Source organism: Bombus pyrosoma, linkage group LG12 (assembly GCF_014825855.1).
Source record: "Bombus pyrosoma isolate SC7728 linkage group LG12, ASM1482585v1, whole genome shotgun sequence".
NCBI classification, from domain to species: domain Eukaryota; kingdom Metazoa; phylum Arthropoda; class Insecta; order Hymenoptera; family Apidae; genus Bombus; species Bombus pyrosoma.
The window spans coordinates 9,553,266-9,575,299 of NC_057781.1; the positions used below are offsets into that span (position 1 = coordinate 9,553,266).

Here is a 22,034-nt window from a genome sequence, read left to right on the forward strand (position 1 = left end):
TGCATTTATTAGAACAATTTGTCAGAACACGCATTCGCTATAACTGTAGCTTATGTGCGCTGGAACAGCTGCGTGGAAATTGCTACAAAGAGAGACGATTATAGAATCTAATGAAAGATTAGATCTTGGATCGCCTATACTTAAACGCTTGTCACAGAAAACTTCTACGCACGTATTACGTGTGTTATATTATACAAAGTTTGAAATTTCGTTAACGCTATAATAAAACACAACTATCACGATTATGCGTAATACATTCGCACACAATACATACGTACGAGATTTCTACGCATAATGTTCGGGTACTTTCTTGCGCATCGTTCGAGATCGAGTTGCCCATAATAGTACACATTACGATAGCAGCAAATAGTTTCCCTATTTGAAACCTCATCACACGCAAATAAGCGGAACGGCGCAGAACGTGGACCATCCCGCTGGAAAAAGTGGATTTGAAGCGGCGTGCGAATAGTCAGAGCGGAGAGAAAGTATTCGTGGAAGGGCAAAAAGCCGGCATCGACATGTCGATCGAAAGAAGTGTCGCTAATTTGATGTAGCCGGTGTATACGGCGGATCGTATGGCGGAGTGGTTTGGTCACTCGCGAGTTGATTTATACCAGTGGGCAAGAACCTCGTGGCAAAGCTCGTTGCCTTGCTCATTGCTTCCACCGCTTGTCTCCGTTCTCTCTCTCTTTCCGTGCTCACTTTAAACAATGGAATTGCGTCGCGACGTCAATCTCTCTGTATTATTCACCTCGCCCCTTCACTCCTCTATATCCCTAGTTGTTCCCTGTTTTCGCTACCTTTTCTGTCTTTCTCCGCCACGATTTTTTCCTTTTTCGATCTTTGTTCCTTCGTTTTTCTTCTTCCTCTCGTTTTTTCCCCAAGAGTTTCTCTTTTTCTGCATCTGTCGCTCCTCGCGGGAGGGAATACATCGAGAGTCGAAGGATCGTTTAAAACGGTGTTACCAACGCCTAACGCCTCGCGTCAAGGGTGTGTCTTTCGACTCTCGAGTCTTCGCCACGCATCTTTTCTAATTTCACGGATATCAGTTCAAGGTTTGCATGGAATACGCGTGATCGATAGATAGGTACGTGTTTTTCGCGGCAATTCGAACAATATCTTCCGATGGTATTTGTTGCTTTGTTGGAAGCGATTTGAGGCAGGTAATCGTAAAGTTGGTTGGACAGTTTTGGAGAAAGTGAAAGAAAGCAGGAACGAGTGGCGAATAAATCGAGTTGAGAAAGAGTAGATTGAGTTTGATAATATTTGAGGAACGTGTTCTGTGTAGCACGTTTGAAACGTGTTCGTCTGGGTTAATATTATGTTTGTAGCACCTGTCACGAATGAGAAATAGAAAAACAAAGATGTCCTAACGAGCAATTCCTACCGGAAATATTACATACACATAAGGAAAAATATTAGCCAATCATCGCATTTTATGAATACAGATAATCCTAGAAATGAGAATTGTTTCTTGTAATAACAGCAAGTCATCTTACCTGTCTGTCCAACAGAGAGCGTCATCTCGATACCTAGAACAAGCGAACACAAAAATTTTATTAATCTCGTATATTATCAAAAATCCTAGTAATAATGCATTTAATGATAATAGTCAATAAAGTGCTTGCATCATTTCCATAAAGATTGAGACAATTGCGATTGATTATAAGTTGCTGGACATTTAAACAGCTCAGGATCTTAATAAATCAACGTTATACGTGTGAGATAAAAATATAATAAAAAAAACTATACTAAATCGTATCAGAAATCTATCTTGAAGAATATTTCATTCAAGATGAACGAGTATCCCGTATGAATTACGGGTAAGATATTACGTACGTAATTATAAGTTACCTATAAGTCATCCGACATGATTTCTGTAATTATGAGCATACTATATAATATCTCATAAATATCTGATCTGCATATAGCAGTTCAAGAAGCTTAAAAGTAAAATCCATATAAATAGCAATTTAAAATCGTACTTTCCTCGACGAATGCAACAATATCGATTATATTAATTTGTTATGGTGTACGATCTTTGCTCGGTCCCCTATACGCCAGTCTCAAGACCCGAGAGAACGTATCACAGCTTACAGGAAAAAGCTTTTATATGAAAGCCTAGCTGTGAATAAGATCGCCGTCGTAAATTGTGCGCGAGGCTAATCTCACGGTTGAACGCGGCCATAGACTTCACTTCGTTTGACTTCGACGAGTAGCGAGACCCTCGAAAAAAACTCTCTGTCGAACGAATTCGCAAGCTTTTCAATTCGTTCGTTCCTTGCAGTTTGCTTTTATTGGAAGCTAATGCTTTGGTTTACGAAACCCCAACTTTGTAGCTATTTTCACCTATATCAGTAGCGAGATAGGTTTATGCCATTAATCTCGAAGTTGCATAGAATAAATTTTAATAACTTTACGTTGACAAAAACACTCTCGAAACATCGATATCACAATTTTCTCTACCATCGATTCCACTCGCCCAACGCAACTCCTACAACGACGCTAAAATTCACCCCAAAGCGTAAAAAGAAAAAAAAAAGAGAAAAGCACCTAAAAGGCGTCCCCTTCCTCCATTCTTACCCCCATGAAACTGAAACTGGAAAATCGTGAAAACCCTGGCAAAGTCGGAGAGAGAAAGAGAGAGAACGAGACAAGGAACGAAATAAATGAGAGAATCGAGATCAGAAGTTGGTGCGCGTGGTGTCGCGGATGAATCAGAAGGTGCGAAGAAAGTGGGGCCTGTCAACGGGACATGATTTAAAGCCAAATATTACGACAGAGAGCACATTTCTCGAGCGTCCCGGCCCGGTTTCACCCTAGCGCGGCGTCGCGGCACGGGGGTGGCTGCGACGCGAAGGGATGAGCCGTAAGTCGTGCAGATATGTTCGCCACGGTTTATTACCGGGATGCCGGAATGGCCCAAGCCCGTAGGAACATTGATTTAATGCGGGAGTAATTGGGCGACCGGACGTCTCTATGAGCACGCCACCTTCCACCGCTAATGTGTTCCCGCCCTTCTAACCTTTCGGTTAACCACCATGCAAGCGAGCCACGCTTCAACCCCCTCTTTCTATCTTTTACTTTCTCTGTCTAACGTTGTACAACCTCCACCCACGGGACGTGAGAAAGGCGAACGCTTTATTGCCGCTTTTATTGCTCGACGAGTTTTAGCCGCAGTTCGGATCGGCTTATGGCGCTTATTAAACTTTGATGTCACCAAATCGCTCTCGCGCGCCTTTATCTATACCATCCGCCTCGCTCGTGGCGTGCATGCTTATCTGTTGGGAATAATGTGGGAGAAGAAGAAAAGTTGGCAGGTTGGTACAAGAGGAAATTTAGAGTTGGTAACTGTATTTTTTATCCTGATTTTGAGAACCGATACGACATCGTAGGGGATGGTTCGGAGTTTCGACGTTGGTTAGGATTTCAGTCAGTGGTTTTGTTAGAATTGGTCGAATAGCAAAGCTGTATAGTGAAATATCTGATCTTTCTATCAGATACGCTGGAGAAATATATACTTCGTAATCGTAATATTTTTACAACCGAAAGGCGTAATATATTTATCCGTATCTTCGGAATTTTTCTATCTTTTACATATTTTTAGATGATTCGTCTGTGTAAACGATTTTCGAAATTTTCCTCCATAATAGTTTTTCGAAAACTCGCGAGTATCGAATCGCAACTTCTCCTCTTACGAATTATTCTTTCGCTCGTTCTATCAAAAGTACAGATGCTGTTGCGCTTTATTTTTATTATTTTTATTATCTGCGGAACCAATCTTCTGGAAGTGAATGTTAACTTCAGAAGCACGATCGTCGTTAATGTCGGGACGTTACCGCTTGCAGTTTGGCAGATCGGACACCCCTAAAACCTCATACGATACGCGTAACAGCCCATGATTCTCACCTTGGACGATATCGTCGTATATTCAGACACTCGACGACAATGTGTCTTTACGAGTCCATAGAAGGGTAAAGTTTCTTACTTTCCCGTAAAATTTTGTTGCCTCGACGGAGAGATTCCCGTTAAACGGGCAAACGGTATTACCAGAATTCACACTGATGATCGGCATCGCGTGCAGCAAATTGAAGGTTGCGCGTAGATTTGCGTGCGATATCGATGATGAAGTCTTCGAGCTGCTCAAATTTTATTAGCCACGAACTCCGTAATCGCCGTGAAGTAAATGCAAATGATTTCAGGCTGAAATAGGCGGTTGAGTCTTATTTTTCCCGCTTCACGTAACACGAATTAACCAGTTGGGATAATGCCCGAAAATTACCGAGCATTTAGTCCCCCGAAGAATGCGCGAACCTGGACACAGGCCTCTTCTCTCATCATATGCCATCTATCGAACGTGTTTACGCAGTTACAGTATACTGAAAAGTATTTCAAAATTCATATGGTTGATTCTGTGTAAACATCCATATAAATGATTCTATATACACGACAGTTTTGACGCCAATCTATAAATTTATACAAAAAGTCCTCTTCCTTCTTCCTAAACTAATCGCTGCGCTTCTATTCGAACCAACGATTCTATTAATTTTATCGATTTCGTCAATTCTATTATATCACTGCGAATCGACTTTTCAATAAAATTGCTCCCCTCGCCCCCCAAAAAAAAAAAAAAAAAAAAATCGACAGAGTCGACTCTGAAAATTACCATTGTCGTATCAACGGTAGAAAATCACCATTTCGCGACACGTGTCGATAAGACGAAACAGATCGGAAGACGTAGGCGTACCGCAAACGTGCCTTACGAGCAGTCATAATACGGGGGGCAGAGGTTTGCATCCACACATGGTGCGACCACGTGTTCCAAGCCGAGCCGGCAGCCGAACGGTGTAAACTTTAACTTTGCCTAACACCGGCTGCGCGGAATGTCCGTCCCGAGGACGAGCTGCCTTTCGATCCCGGCGTTGCTCTACAGAGGGTGAGAGTTCGCGCGGGGATAAACGCAGAAACACGGCGAGCCGAAGCAGAACGCTGAAACGCGGCGGGGGAAACGCGACATGTATGTAATAACTAAGTGATGTGTCGGCATAGTAAGTGGCATTTTCGTTTGCCACACCTTGTGTAAAGAGGAACGTCGGAGGATACGAGAGTTTTAGGGTCGTCTCCCTTTCTTTTCAGTCGTTGACGATCGTGTTTGGTTTCCAGTTGTCTGATGTGAATTTATAAAATTTGGCAAAACATTTGTGGAAAATCACCAGAATACTATGGAAACGCGCGATGTACAAAGATACGCTTTTCGCGATATTTGTCGTGTTCTCATTCGAACCATATCGCCGTTTAAACTCTAAACTTCCTTAAACGCATCTCAAATTCGTTTTCCAAAGCTTCCCCTATCAAAGAACCAATTGCCAGAACTCCACTTAAATCTCCTATCTCTAACGTCGCTATCGATTCTCCCTGTCGAACTAGGTTCAACCTTCAACGCTCGTCACAACTTTTTAACACGTTTTCCACGCTCATCCCCTTCGAAATTACTTCATGGAAATGCAATCTGAAAATTCACTTCCATACTCGCGAACCATTACTCGAAATCGCTTGGCGTTAACGTCCAACGAGACCGATTCCCTGAAATCTTTTTTCCATCCGTAATCCGTATGGTATTGTACCGGCGTTAATTGTAAGTTGAGAGAGAGAGGGAGAGAGAGAAAGAGAGAGAGAGACAGACAGCCAGAAAGAGAGAGATACTCAGGAACGATCGGGTGGCCGGATAAGAAACGCATTCCGGTTTTCGTCCGAAGAGACATCGGCGGAACTGGGCCTGGGTCTCTGACGGTATTGGAAGAGAGGGTTTTTCAGTGGTGCCGCCTCGTGTCTCTTCTCCCGACATCCGTGCGAATGTAGGAGCGTCGGGTGTGGTGTTCCAGAAGAGAGGCAAGCCTGCTACTGGTTCTCGAGGCTGTATATGCGGCCGCAAGAATGTTCGCCGTGTTGGTTCGATTAATCAGTGGTTTTTCGTGGCCTCGCTCTGGGCCAATAGAGGTAGAAAAACTTAACGTATGTGATAATGCGCCAGCTATGCTTCTGCCCTCTGTTCTTTCACTACTTCTCTCCTCTTCCCTTCTCCTTTCGTTCTTCCATCCTCTCCTTCTCCCGTTTTACCGTTGATCTTGCTCTCTTTCTACTCGATACGCGTTTCGTCACAAGCTGGAACGTGGACCGCGCGCCCGTGCTGAATATATACCTACAGCGAAACGGCCACGGCCGAGCCGACGCCAGGATCACTGACCGGCAGGATGCTGTCTTGCAAGGGACTCAAACTTTTTTCACAGCGACAGCCACGAGGACACGTAACCAGAGGTCCGGCTCAAATATACTCGAACGCACCGGGGACGCGATATTTCAGCTGTGATCTTTAACGAGCGCGTCGCGGTTCGCTCGCGCGACCCACACCGCTACGGCGGATCAACAAGAGAGAGATAGAGCATTTGCTCCTCGACCGGCTCCGTGATCATTTTCCGATCGGATAAATTGATATGGATCGTTTCTTTCCTGGTCTCCTGGTTTTTGCCTCCGTTGTCGTTATCGTTGTTCACCGGTGATACCAGTGCCGTGGTTTCTTCTGTCGTTTCTTCGCTGCCTTCTAGTTTCATTGCCTGGGGTAATGGATGAGATACAAAGGATGTTGTTCGGAGAATGTTTAGAAACGTTTAATTTCTTGCTAGTAGTTGCCTGTAGTTTGTTGCTTGTTCGAGGAGTTGATATTAATTTTACCGGTGATAAGTTCCCTTTCTTTACGATAGATACAGGTAAACTTCAAACGTATTTGGCCTTATAGTTGAGCGCATTACATATTTTCGACCAAAAAGTCGGAAAAAGACGCGATAAGAAGAATTATCCATACATCTTTAAAGAAGGAATCGATGTTCGAGGAACGCGTGAGAAACAAAACCTCGTCTGCTGCGTCTTCTAATTCGATCGCAACCTCAAACACAATCCCATTATACTTTCATCATACATTGGTCGCTTCTCGTTAAAACCGCAAGAACGCAAACACAACATGCAAAACGATGCACAGGATGGCAGACGTCTACGTTAGAAACAAGGAATCGTTCGTGCAACGATACTCGGCTCTTCTAGCCGATACAATTTCGCGTAGGGAGCGTAATGGCACGCTTCAATCACGTTTTCCCTGTACGAACGTGGCGTTGCTGGAGAAAACGTTTTGCTGTTAATCCAATACCGCAAAATCATCCAATTCCACGGCGAATTGTCACGGTTGCGCGTTTTTCCGCCGCGGAAAAACGTCCGTAGTTCGGTGATTAGTCTTTTTACGTTAACCTGGTTAAGATTACGCTTGGCTGGCCACGTACAAAAAGCATCGGTCTCGCTCGAACGCAGCTTTCGTGACGAAGAAAACGTCCGATTGACACGCGTTATGACATTCTGGTCTCGTGGCGTTGCGAAACACGCGTCCACCGATCGAAATCGACGTATAGAAAAATGGATGGAATCGAGATCGACGGTTCGATCGAGGGAATAGGTTGACGTCGAGTTCCGTTCGACAATGCTCGCTTTCCCCTTCCGACTTGCGTCACGTCGCACCTTCACGCTCTGATCGAACAAGCTTTTTTACTTTGCAACGTTCCTCGGAAAAATGGACACGCGTATGATTCCTTTGGTTTCGTTCGATCGAGCGCCGTGTATGGGGCAAAGATTCGGGCGATTGGATATTTGTTGCAATAAGCGAGGTAATTAGTGGAACGAGGTGAGATTGGGTCTTAATTGGGTTTGGTGAAGTGTTTCGTGCTTTTCGAGCTAAAAAGTCGGCTAAAAATAGTCCTCTTTATATACCTTCATAGGAGAAGATTCTTTGTTATATCTACGATAAGAAGTATATGGTTAAAAATACGTAACACGATGTATACGAATCACTCGCGATCTCGTTAAACGTTTTATCATGACGCGCAAATTGTCATTTATAGACCTCCCGATCAGAAATCCATTAACATCGACCACTTTCCTAAGTTAATAAATGCACGTACTATTTCCGCGATAGCCGTTAAAGTTTCGCAATATCATTAACTCTGTCGACTCACACTTCTGCGAATCGAAAGCAGAAAACCGAGAACGTTTCTTCTATAAGGACAATTTCTTAAAGGCGTAGACAATTCCAGGACATTCCCACGCCACGAACGAGTCCGTTCCACGACCATTGTCGATCACCAGCTATCGGCAAGAAATCCATCCACCTTTGATACTCTCGTCCACGCTAACCTCGGTAGAACATTCGATGTCTCAGTCTTAGGTTTTATTGAAAAACGCGAGGCCAGGACGTGACGAAGCGATTAGGCGGAGCGGCGATGAAACGGATCACGGAACGTACGCGGATCGAACGAGACGCATAAATCCTTTCTGGATACCGGCAGCAGACGACAAGAGGAGGAACAAGACCACTAGGAACGAAGAAACGGCGAAGGACGGTTCTCTGGATCTCTCTGGAACGGGTGAGAAGATATCGTTGGCCGCGAGGTGTCTCCTCGCTTTCACAGTTTTATAATAAAATCGCCGTGTGCGAAGGGTAGAGTGTAAGAGAAAAAAGCAGAGAGAAGTTCTCGCGGAGATCGACAAAAAGGAGGCGTGCGTTTGGAAAAACACGAGATTTCAATTAAAGAGACAAGCTTAGTAATGAGGCAGCGTGGATTTATTGGCTCTCGATTCACGGCGTGGCGCCAAAACGTCTGCGTGTGTTGCTCCGCGGCCTGTGTGCCGATCCGCTTCGGGTCTCCCTCTGGTCCGCTCGAGCGCTCCGTCAGCAGCCAGCACGCGCGTGTTAATGTATGCGTGCGTGCACGTGCCCTACGGGCCACTCGGACCCTTGCAACCGGCCCTTTATTCGCCCCGACGCACACACCACAACCGTACGTTCTCCACCAGCCTGTATAAAACGGCCACCTCCTCGATCGACCGCGTTACTTCGACCTACCTACCATATTCCCCTGGAATTAGCTCATTTGCATCCGATCGAGATTCATTACCGTATTGCCGGGTAATAGGACAGTCTCATTCGACCAAGATCTTTTTCTCCCCGTCTCCTTCTATCTTTGCTCCTGCAACTGTCTCTCCTTGCTCCCTTATCTATCCTGGCCCCGATATTTCCACTACCGACGGCCTTCCACGGACACGACCGCTCTTAATGCGTTTCTCGTCGGTCTCTTGAGGCGGATCGGTAGGAGGCTGTGCGGTATTTTATGTATGCGAGAGAACGCACGTGAAATTCAGGTGAAAAATTGACATTTAATCGTGGTTGTTGAAAACATTTCAACCATATCTTATATTATTTGAATTCGAAAATAAAAGGGTAGTAATATACCTGACTGATACACACATTCGTGGTAGCTTAGCGCGTGATGTTTCGAATAAACAAATTCGAATGGCGAATAAACAAATTTTCCTCCAAGTGAAATAGGTATTTTAGCAGTAGGGCGTGAGAATATAGGGTGTTTGAAAAGTTTGAAATCGAGATGAATCGTACAGATAGCGTCGGTATCGCGTTACTTGCGAGTTTTTCTATGGAATGGTAGGTAAACTTTTGACTCTTCCTTGAATTGAACTTGTGCAGAAATAAACTGTTAAATGTATATCAAATGGCTATGGTGGTTATATTGGAAAATGTTTGAGTAATAGGTGATTTAGGTAATAGGTAATTTTACTCCGTGTGAAATGCATATGTATCAAAGAGTAGGATGCAAGATGTTTGAGAAATTCAAAATCGAGGTTGGTGATAGCGAGGCAGTATCGACGTTCCTTTTTGTAAAATAAAGAAGCAGATTTTTGAGCTTTGTTCGGGCGGAAATTGCTTACTAAAGCGTGAAAGGTGAAAAGTATATAAAATACTCGATAAAAATGATATCGCTGATAAACGTAACTTTGTTCGCGAGTAAAGCGGTACAAATTACTTAAATAAACATCGTAATCCGTGTATAGTAACACAGCTTTCCTCGATGAAGCGTTGCGAGTTAAGCGAGTAAAAACGAAATTAACTTTGAACAAACAAAATCGCCGAAGGTTTAAACGCGAGGAAGATAAGCGCCGAGAAGGCTGGCTGTTTTAAGTATCTTGTAACAGCGACAATCGATGTCGTTAAGTTATCAGACCGGACAGTGGTCTCGACACTTTGCATAATTGCCGAAGCCTAATTAACTTCTTTCGGCTCGAGGTGGAACTTAACGCACAGATAACATTATTTTCACAGTAATAAACGAGCTACGATCGTGACTGCTTCTGATAAGAAACTATTTCCTTTCTGCTTTCACTGTACCTTTCGAATAATTTTTCTTCTTTTTTCCTCCACCTTTTTTTTTACAGATTTTTAGTATCGACACTTCCACAGATTTAATTAACGTCGATAATCTTACTTGTTGCAGAAATAGATCTTGAATAATCACAGATAAACATATCGCGATTATTTTATAATAATTCGCTATTTAATAGAAGAGAGATAATATCTGAAATATCCCGTTTGGTATATCTTTTGTTTTTCTATCTGCGAATCATCGTAGTTTTATTGAGTAAATTCCTTACGTACTTCTTGCTAGGCTCATTTGCTACGTGCAACGAGATTGCGTAAACTGTTTGCAGTTTAAAGGAAACTCCGGCTGAAAAATACTTAACAAGCGTGTACATATAATAAAATTACTCTCTCAATACGTTTTCTGACATCGAACCAAAACGCATTCGTCATTAACGCAAAAAGAACGCGAGATCCGATCTTTTCCGCCGTTGGTATTAAAGACATTTTCTGCGGATAATTTTCAATCAATGGCGTAACTAAATGCAGGAATGTTCCTACAGATTGTTCAGGATCGTATAAAATGCTTCGCACGGTAATCTCAGTACGCTAACAACACTGACGAAAACATAATTATAGTTTGTGTACTCTACGTCCATTACTTTCTTGTCGATATCGAGCAAGCTACGCGAACTCGTAATTTTATGAGAAAATACTTGTATAAGCGTATAAAATATCGTTAATTAAAATTCAAAAACATATAAAACAATTTTTATACGATACTTAGAAATACAAGGTGATTCTTATTTTAGATTAAATCCTATAACCTGGAAAACTATTTCATCTTGATTGCCTCCATTATAGTACATCAAGAATGTACGATTCGATTTGCAATTCGTATTTTTTCAACGATAAAGAATATAGAATGGTTAATATCCATTGCAATAGCTATAATTTGAAGCAAGTACAAATTAAAGCCAGTTGCCCAGGCGAATCTGTAAACTGTGTTTCATACTGTATCTATTTCAGGTCTTTGTTACCTAACTTTGCTAAAACATTTTATCAAATACGCATCTACCGTGATACTCGATCCTATTTTCTACCAGCGAAATCAGTTTTTCAAAAGAAAATACTTTATTCTCCCAGCAAATCCTTGTTCTCGCTATTGTATTGCCAAATTGCGAGAGAGCCGCGTCGCAAGAAACGACCAGACAATTCTGTCGCGGTCTCGCGGTTCTTGGCGTTCGTCTGGTGCGGTCACAATCGAACTGGCCTTTTCCATTCGGAGCTGCCTATAGGTCGTTCGTTCACGGTGTATCGATTAACAAGGCTCTTATCTCGTTTAAGGATTTTTATGGAGAACGTTATAGGCCTGAGCAAGGAGCACGGTCGTCGTGTCCACGGGGGAGAAAACATCGTCGGCACCGCGGCTTAAAGACATGATCCGGCGCGTAATCGTGTTTCGTGGCCGGAGCCCCGATAAAAACGCCACGATACGAATCGACGGCCGATTAGCCGTGGGCTACGAATCGCCCAACGTCCTACATTATATCATGTAATTTTTATCGGATCTCAAGTACGATCTCTCGGTACTGAACGGCGGAAATTATGCATAAGACTGATCATCATTTGCCCGGGATAGTTTATATCGGAACGAAGAACAGCCCTTTAAGCTCGGTCTCTTGGACATCGGTGCCTGACGAAATTGCTAATTCCTTCGTCTTCCCTATTACGCTCGGGACGTTTTGAGGGGAGGCACGCTTTAAGAGGCAACCTGGTGGCCAAGTTGCCCATCGAGACGATCGCTTAACGATCGCTGACAAAACCTTTTAACGTCACGAGGTGTGTACAGGGCCGTTTCGACGTGAATTCGTCCCTGCAACCGGATGCAAAGTGTCGGTAGCATCATTTGTTCCGGAGCAGCTTATGGCCATATTGCGTACATACTCGCATCGAGGCAAGCCGCCGTTGGTGGTACGCGAAAAGATTTCAATGTAACCAACCGCGAGGCCACGCCATGATACATTTTTCAACGCTGTAATCCCCCGTTTCGGATGTTAAACCGATGTTCCGCGTGTGTTATTAGGGACGATTATCATACAACCGAATCGCGGCGCGCGAACCGTCCGTATTTCGGAATCGTTATCCACGATATACGAGGCCGCGGTTGTTATTAATAACTATTCCACCGCGTGGCATCCCGATGCTTTGTCCAGAGTCTCGCTCGTAAAATTACGCCCTTTCTGGGTTGTGAAGCCTGCCTTTCGATACAGGTGGACGCCGATGGTCCGGGGCCGCAGATGCAGATAGAGCAGTATCATTTCCCAAAGAGCATGGACTGTGAATACAATTATTGCTTGGAATCTAAAAAAGATCATACGGAACGAAATATACTTTAACAAATTCGCTACTAAGATCTACAGGGCTACCTTACCAGTGAATTTATCTTAACGAATGTACGCAGACGCTTGTGGGAAAATTCAAATACCTTTTTAATTCAGACTGTCATACTGAGCAGAACATACAGAATACAGAACAGTCATACTGTTCCATAATTCTGTACGTTTTCGTCGTATTACTTGTATCACTCAACTAACGACTACCGATTGAAACTTCAGTTTCTTCGATGCAAGTGACCAAAAATATAAAATTTCTTCATCGAAAACGCCCAGTCCTGAAAAACCATTTATTCGATCCGGCTGCCTACTTATCCGCGAGAAATAAAAAGCGTGCTGCATTATATTCCTCGATACCCCCATGTCTGTCGATTCAACAAATTTCCGACGGGATTAAGGGAAACCCCACAGATATAGTAGCAAAAACAAAAACAATTACAGCGGAGCCGAAAACGTTGACTCGCGGTAAGAACGCGGCAGCAGAAGGAAAGCCGGCCTTTTTCTCGGACAAGCGCCGTATTCGGCGTCTGTTCCGCGCTGGATAAAAACCGCGGGACCGCGTACGGTACTCGAGTACGGTACTCGATCCGCAACACGAGCTGTACCGAAGCTGTGGCCCCGCCGGATCCAATGAATAATACAGCCGCGGCACAATTAGCCCCGCCGTTTTCAATTTAATCGGCGAATTATCAACCCTTCAGGGAACGGGCGACTGGTTCGCCGCAAGAAAGGATCGGCGCGCACCACCACGGCATCCGGTACATATCGTGATACCAAGGCATCACGGTGGAAGTCGGCTTTCGCACAGCGGGTAGCGAGACGCGCAAAGAAGCTGCGCGGTTACCACGCGTTACTGAGCTCCCGTTCGACGTTTGTTAACATCTCTTAAGTAACATGGTGCAACGTACGTAGTTTGTATGCGAAATTGCTGAAAGAGATGGAACAGTGTCCGTTTAGCTGCTGCAAGTCGGCTCTTTGTCGGTGAATCTATTCAGGAAGATATATATATATATTGTAGGAATTTCTTTTCTGGCTTAATCAATTGAAAGTTAGTGGTGTGTTTGTGCAGTGGAATAACGACGACGAATAGTGGTATGCTTTTGTAGCAAAGCAATGTTGATGGTGAAACGTGCGTGTTTGAGTAGCAGAGTAGAATATAGAGTAGAGTAGAGCATTGAAAATGGCAGAAAAATGTTTATGTAGTACAGAGTGATGTGTTTATGTGGCAAAACAACGACGATGGTAAGAGCAGATTTATAGTGATGATATGTTTGAATAGTAGAATATAGTGTAATAATAGCGGAATGATGAAAGTGGTAGAAAATAGTATGCTCTATGTGGTAAAATAGTAACGACGCTGAACGAAATGTGTGCAGAGTAAAGTGGTATGTTGTTAAAGGATCGTAAAGGTAGAAAGTAGTGTGCTCTTACGTGATAGAGTATGGGCGGTAGATTCTGATAAACGAATCGCATAAATGTTGAAAGAATCTGTGTAAATCTCTTTTTATATCTTTCAAGTATATACTTTGTATATATATATATATATATACATCTCCTATAATTTAATTTTCATAGCTGTTTGTAGAATCGAAGCTGAGTATCTGTAGTTCGAATGGAATATTGGGATATTCAGGTGTAGAATTTTTCCTACTATCAAACTGATATGTATCGCGAAATACAGATGATTTATGAAAGGAGGAAAGAGGTAAATTTCGAATTCTGTAGCTTGAATTAAGCATGGCGAGCAAGAAAAACAGATTGAATAAAGATGGACGAAGAGAAAAAAAGATTGATCGCTGTAGTTCGATTATCGGAATGAAAACAAGTTCTTCCACGTTACGATTCACTGACTTACTACGACTAGTCGTAGGCTGAAGAAACGTTCCACTACCGGAGAGAATCATCGATAAATCGGAACATCCACGAGTCGATTCTCTTCCTTTCTCATTCAATCGTTCTTTAAAAACGAGAAAAAAGCGGAACGGTAACTTAATAGAACGATGGTCTGTGCCACGAAAAATATTACGATGCAATACCTCGTGCCTCAATGGCTATATAAACGACTTATAAACGATGTACGAACTCTTGAAACGCTTAATATTCATTGAACACGATATTTACCAGACTACTGTCGTTAATCAACCTAAGTACAATAGGTATTCTGATTACTTAATGGCTTCATATACGAATACTACTGACCTACTGATTGTATAGTAGCGTCGACGTTCGACGAGACAAGCATTTCCGATTTACGATCGAGGGATACGGATCGTAAAGATATTCGTTCGATATCTTCTCGAGTAAAAACAATGAACGTTTGGTTAAATAAGGAAATGTCATTTTTGAACGGAGAATTGCCTAGTGGATATGCTGAGAACCCTTGTTCAACTCGGTCACAGTCATCCTTTCAATTGGCGCTGCTTGTTTGAGATTGTTCGCGATTAAGTCGCGTTCACACCAAAACCTACGTCGTGTTCAGAATAGAAGCGGCAGATGATGATGATTCATTTTTAATATTTCTGGAGAATATTGCGTTAACGAGAAATATATAAAATATCGAAAAAGATCTAAACAATATACATTACATTACTTGGATTCGAAGGGACAGCATACCTACATATAGACCAAGATGCCTAGTAGGTTAATTATGCATCCGATGATCGCATCTATGCATTCCTGACCTCTTGTCTGGCGATATTGACCCTCGTTAATGATATCGGATTTACGATTATCAGCAAATTACGATTTTTTTCGTTCAAATTGAATAAATCAAACGTTATAAAAAAATCACGTGTACAGTCTACGCATGGAATATCAGCGAAATAAATTGTACCTAAAAATACGTTGTGTACACAGCCGAATCTAGCATCAAAAATTACAATTAATAATTTTAACTTTAAAGCATATCTCTGCACCTAAATTGCGTCTTAAGTTTTTCATGTGTTAACAATAATCAAACATGTAATCTATCGATTTTTTACATCGCAAACAACACAAACTAATCTAATTTCAAAAATGGAAGTTTTTTACACACATTACAAACGAAGAACGTTCGAACGTTCACGTCTTACGGTCCAATTCTCAAAAATATACGGCATAGGTGCAACAAGACTAAGGAAGAGTGTAAATGCGTTCTCGGGACAGTTTAATCAGAAGTTCAGTCTAATCAGAGGTTCGCGCTCCCGCCGAAAGGCGCGTTTACACGGACGTACGTATACGGGCGTACACGACGTTAATCGCGGCGGTATGTGGCGACGACGAACAGTACCGCCTACACAATCACTTGACCTCCCTACGCCCCCGTATCTCTCAGTTAACCTTATCAACTCGATTCAACTCGACCTAACCGGTGTCGGACCGATGCGGCTCGAAAGCAGACGCGCCGCTTACCTACATTCACGTTCCTTCGTTTCGCCACGGGGCACCGTAATATCTTGCTTTACGCGCTCTGAATAAATATCGAACGACTATCGATCCGGTCTCTAGCCCACCTCTAGCCGGGTCAGTCGTAAAGAGCTGCCTCGAAACGTTCAATTTGCGACTGTTGTTTCACGCGTTTAAGGTTCTGAATTATTGTTTTATTAGTAGAATGGAAATGTTTATACATACATGAGAAATTAAAAAATACTTATCTTTGTGTAAATTAACGTAGTTGCTAATGAGCGCAATAGACAGATCAAAGAAATAGATTTAAATAAAGAAAGAAGTACACAGAGTGCATAGAATATATAAAAATGTAATTCTGACAGATTTGATTGAAATCTTTCGTAAAATTTATCGAGGAAAACGGGAAATAAAAATGGAGCTAGCTGATAGGAAACGAGAAATTGGCAACGAAGGAATATTTCAGATTTAAATCGCGTTTTAACGAAGAAATCCGCGCCCCCTTGTTTGTACGTCACGTGAAATATCGCGATAACTCCTGCAGGGAGCTGCTACTCGGATTTGTATGCGTTCGAGGCAACGTCGAACGGGGCCCGACTGTCTCATTATTATCTCGTTTCGCGCGAGTAATTCATTTTTATGTATGTCGAAGTTCTGTTCGGTGATTCACGGGCGTCTCACGCGGTGCACCCGAGCATATTTGAAATTCCCAGCTCGTCTAATTGTGCCGATTCTACCTGCACGACTGTATCTTTTGATCGAGCCAGAAGAAAAACTTTTCATATTTTGTTGATTATTCGTTTCTGATTTCTTTTCCTTTTGCTTCTCCTGTCGAATCATGAAAATGTTATCGCATGAAAATTTCCGTTTAATAGAGGCTAGAAATTTCTTCTCGTTATATTATATAATGATAAACTATTTACGATGTTATTATCTATTTATCATAATTAAGCGATCATCGTAATCTTTGATCGACTATTTCACTTTATCTAAATTTATTCATCTTGATTACGTTATTAGCGACTGACTCATTTTAGTCAATACTGCTTAGGATTCCTAACCTATACGAATGTTATCGACGAAGTAATCGATCGATAATTACCGACCTTGGCTTAACAAATAGAATCATTGGCTGAATACGTGAGAAGAACAAGTGTCATAGTACATGAGGAAAGTAACAGTTTGAAAGATCGCAGAAGTATCGCTATTATGTGTTACAATTAACTTCAGCGTGTAATTATAGAAATCGGACGAATTATGAAAAAAGGAAAAACCTTACCAAAAAAGTTGAAATCCATCCGATAGATGTAATAAAGGTGGACTGCATATTCGGTGGTATATACAATTTAAAAATACCAAAGGAACAAAACTTTCGGAACTAATATCACTAATATATCACTCGTAACACTTTCACGATTGAAAATTCAAACGATATTTGAAAGATTAACTGCATAATTCGACGATCGGATGCTGACACAAACTGCGCGGATTTATTGCCGACGGCCATTTTTGTCTACTAGTTACTTCGAAGTCAAAATAATGTTAAATATTTAGACGCATATAGATAAATTGTTTTAAATTTCATTTATACTGTTAAATACTTGTGAAAGAAAAATATGGTTATACATTTCACGGGTAGTATTTCAATTTATTTAACAAATATTTTGATATAGTATGAAATATGGAAAGGAAATATGAGACGAGAAATGTCGCGAAGAAAATGTTCTGGAATAATCAATGAAAACAAAAAAAAAAAAAAAAAACGCAATAACTTCGAAACATGAGTCTCGATGTTATTCGTAGCTATTAACTTTTTTATGCTTAAAGTTGTTAAAGCAAAGTATTTTAGATATTATGATATTCAGTCAGTTCAAGCAATTTCTTACACGTTTGCTATGGTTAGTTTACAGTATTTTTATATGTATTCTACGCACGTAGTCATCTGGCTTAATTTCCTCTTCCCAAATGAGATATCTTACTTCGTTTTAAAAAATTACCTGATCACAAACATTTATCATCACAAGCTGAATCATGTCGTCACGAATCATCCATTTAAAAATTATAGAGAGAAACACTTACCTCCGCCATATACTCAATGAACATGAAGCAAAGAGAAATTTTATCCAAAAACAAAGACACGCGTCAAAGATTATGTCGAAGGTTCAGACCAAACAGAAACAAGGGTGTATAGGGGAACCGTAAGGATGGGGATGGCGAGTATCAATCTAATAGTAATGAGCAGTGATGCCGAGCGGAAGACTTTGAAATATACATTATGCGGGGATTATGTTTATGCATGCGGGAAAGGCGGCGAGAGCATTTTTCTTTTGATATGCCTTCCGCGACTCCCGCGAGGAGCATCTCCGCGCGGTGGCTGTGAGATTTGAATAAAAGTATCTGGCCGAGTCACTCTGCCGGGGAGCAATTCGCCAGCTGCTTTTTACAACTGCGTGCTCTCATTAAATATGTATAGATTCGCGCCCCGAGCATGTTCCCCCGGATTCGGCCGCCCCCCTTCACCCCTCGTCAGCTCCTTATATCCCTGGCCCGATAATAGAACCGCGCGAACGATTACCAAAAACATATGTTTTAAAGATTGCACGCCGCGGGACAGATATATCGTGGCCGCTATCATTTTTTCCAGAGAGTCTAACCGCGATTCCGCGCGTACGACGTACGGTAAATCACTCGAAAATAGAAGGATTGGAAGGGAGTAATTTTTTATTTCAAGTGATCGATACGATAAACTTGAACATCTTATCCTATGTAATGAGGTTATTTGATCTGTCAAAGCTTCGGCATCAAGAAATTGACGGAAGGTGAAGTTGATCGCCTTGGCTTCTAGGAGGTTGAATAGTAGTAGGTATAATGTTACGCTAGATGGTAGCAATAATTTCAATATAACAAAGATGGAATTTAATCATACCAATTTTCTACCAATAATAATTTGTATAAAGAATACTATTAAGAGTACATAAAGTTAACCGTGGTAATTCGAAGACTTTTTCAGAGAATAACGAAGATCACAACAAGGGAATGCGCGTAGAATTGGGATGCTGAGAAAAGAACTTCTTCGTCCCAGGAGCGATTTATTCATAAACCCTAACAACCATGATAATGCGTATCCTGTACTCAGAAATTACCTGTCGAATAAAAGTAGAAAAGAAAGAAGATAAAGAGGCGGAAGGAACACAACGAAATTCACCGGTCACTCTGTCTACGTACAGGTAGTCCTGGCGATATGCACTTGAATTGCGAATAATTACGATGAATGTACCGTATGATTTAACTTCTTAACGCGGTCTCCCGACATTTCCAGGTCGATTAACTTCGGCTCGCTAGCAGTCAGTCAGTCAATCATTAGGTAATGAGGCCGTGTTTGGAGGCCGGTGTAACCGGACATCGATAGTCCGTATAAACGTATCGCCGTCCGCATAGAATAGGTCTCGTGATCTTATCGTCACGGTTTCATGTAATGCTAATGGACACATGGTAGCCCAATATGTACCTTAAACGAAAGGGTTAATATGATAGCGGGATAATGCGCGGACATTAAGGAGCCGGACGAGGCACGCCGGACAAATTATGAAGAGAAGCATCCAGACGAAACGAGATCTCGTTTGTTGCTGCCTCCTTGAAGGTAAGCAAAGAAAACGGATCGCGAAGCAAATTGTCATTCGTCGGAGTTCGAACGGAATCGCCTGTTTCCTTCTTAAGGATCAGCAACTTGTTACCAAGGACTTAGCTTCTTGTTACAATTTTTTCAGGCTGATTATTAGATACAAGGATCGTGATTATGTTGCGGGCTTGTTATTGTTTGAAGAAAAAACTTTGCTACAATTTCTCGTGCAATTATTAAGAAGATGGATCGCGGTCGTGTTGCTAGTTGCGAGTAAATTCGTTGCGAGCTTGTTACGCTAAGTATATACTTAACAGACCAGATACTTTCTGAGTAGTTAATGAGGATTAAAAACGAAGTATTGGAAAATAATGAAACTATCCTGACGTTCAAGGCCACAATCATTTTTCATCCAGATCTCGAATGAAAAAGCACGTTGTAAGTCTTGCAATTTAGCAAGCAAACTCGTGCTTACATTCTTTATTAAGATGCAACGTCGCCGGCGGTTTCATTTCTCCTAGGAACAAATGGGCCGCAAGTTATCACCCCGAGAGAGCGCGACCCTTCCATTTAAAAAATGTAAATTTGTTAATGCAACAGTAGTGGGAGAGCGTGAAAATTCGCTCGACAACCCTGCCATTTCTCCGGCTTGGTTCGTAGCCACCCTATTACCTGAGACTATTATCCAATACAAAAAATCAAATAAAGTATGCTAAGTTACGCTTCGAAGACTTAGGGAGTCAGCGAGAACTGTCGAGGGGTTGTAGGAACATTTTTTTCTTACGCCCTTCCCCACCCTTTAGCAGCGTGCCCAGCTACGTCTGGCAACACCCATCGGCCACTTACACGCTTTCTTCGTCGCTTCCTATTAACTTTCAACAGGGTGTAAGAATTAAACGAGTCTTAAAGCCCGCGCGCGATTTATAGGCGGACAAACGCGAAAATTACATCGACGATGCTGATAAAATTTTACTCCAAATTATCTGTAAATATCGGGGACGAGACAATTGTCGATACATACAAAATAATTCCAATGTTTTATATCGTTCGTGGATATTATCTTAAATATATTGTCTGGAACTAAGAACTAAGATTTTTGAAGAATCGCTAGAAGAATCAAATCTTGTCAAGGCTATCTTGTCTCGGTAAAGATGAAATTTTATGGACTGGAAAAGTCATCGAACGAAATATTTGTTAAAATAAGACAAGCAAGATAAGATGATCGTATTCTGTCTAATAGATAAATATAGAAGTCGCGTCTGATATCGTTGGAAGAAGCAGACGAGCATCGATTGTATCACGGAAATCACCGTTCTTAACCGTACAAAATGTTCATGGCTATGACTCGTGATTCTCGAAGCTATTCTCATATCACGTAAATGGATATAACTTTCTACTAACGACCAGCTACGCACCGCGATATCGAGCTACGATTTTCTATCGTTGCATAAGCTGTAATAAGGTTGACGTAATGTGATCAGAAAAAGGTATTGGTCCAAACACCGTGCCGCGAAGCACAGCGCGAAAGTTTCATAAAAACTCACATTTTACGCTTCGATAGGTTTCATTACTCAGTCGATACATATCATTCGATGTTCTTCTACGCTATAAAAAGTAGGAAAAAACTGCGGAATTCTACGATCAGCGTGATGTTGTCATCGCGATGTTTACCGTAGAAAAGCGAAATGATAAGCGTCTACGACACAATATCGACAGGTTATAATCTGCGAATATAGATAAATTTCGAAATTAAGATGCGACTTTAATATTACTACAAAAACTGTCGAGTGACGTACGTCAAATATGCTGGACAACGTTTAACGCAGATTACAAAAACGACGACTCGATAAACCTTAAATAGTATTCCAAGAGCAGAGACACTGAGCCATTAAAATACGCACTTGTTCTGCGAACAAGCACACGGCCACTTTTACTGCTTTCCAGAAAATAATGACAAATATGGTACTTTGTGGCTCAAACTTAATACCCGGTCGTTTGCGAAATACTCGTCGCTTTACTGCATTCCACGTCGTCGGACCTTGACTTCGTCCAAGATATAGTTCCCGATTTATGAGAAATATCGGGCGCCGCGGCAGCGATCGCCACTGAACACTGTTGGAATTCTACCGAGAATTTAGTTGCCATTAAAAAAAAAAGTCTATGCAGTTACATGTCCGCTTTCTTGTCCGCGTTACGTATAAACAGCCGTGGAATACCAGTAGGCTCGATTCAAACAATCCAGTTTCTTGGAAGTTCTTTCACGAACGTTTCAGGGGTGGAACGATTGCCTCGAATCGATGAAGAACCAAATGGGAGATACTTAACGGAGGAAGAGTTTAGAGACGGACGATGTTCATAGCCAAGTTACAACTATCGAAAAATATTTTTG

General features: G+C 41.9%; 1 protein-coding gene across 4 annotated transcripts in view; it reads right to left on the reverse strand.

Annotated features, from left to right (window-relative positions):
* LOC122573677 (protein trachealess) overlaps positions 1-22,034 on the reverse strand; it is a 137,849-nt gene that overhangs the window by 103,816 nt on the left and 11,999 nt on the right. For all 4 annotated transcript variants that reach the window (XM_043740370.1, XM_043740372.1, XM_043740371.1 and 1 more), the window contains exon 2: positions 1,500-1,532. In XM_043740370.1, coding sequence (XP_043596305.1) covers positions 1,500-1,532 — 33 coding nt within the window. The remainder of the gene's footprint in view (positions 1-1,499; positions 1,533-22,034) is intronic.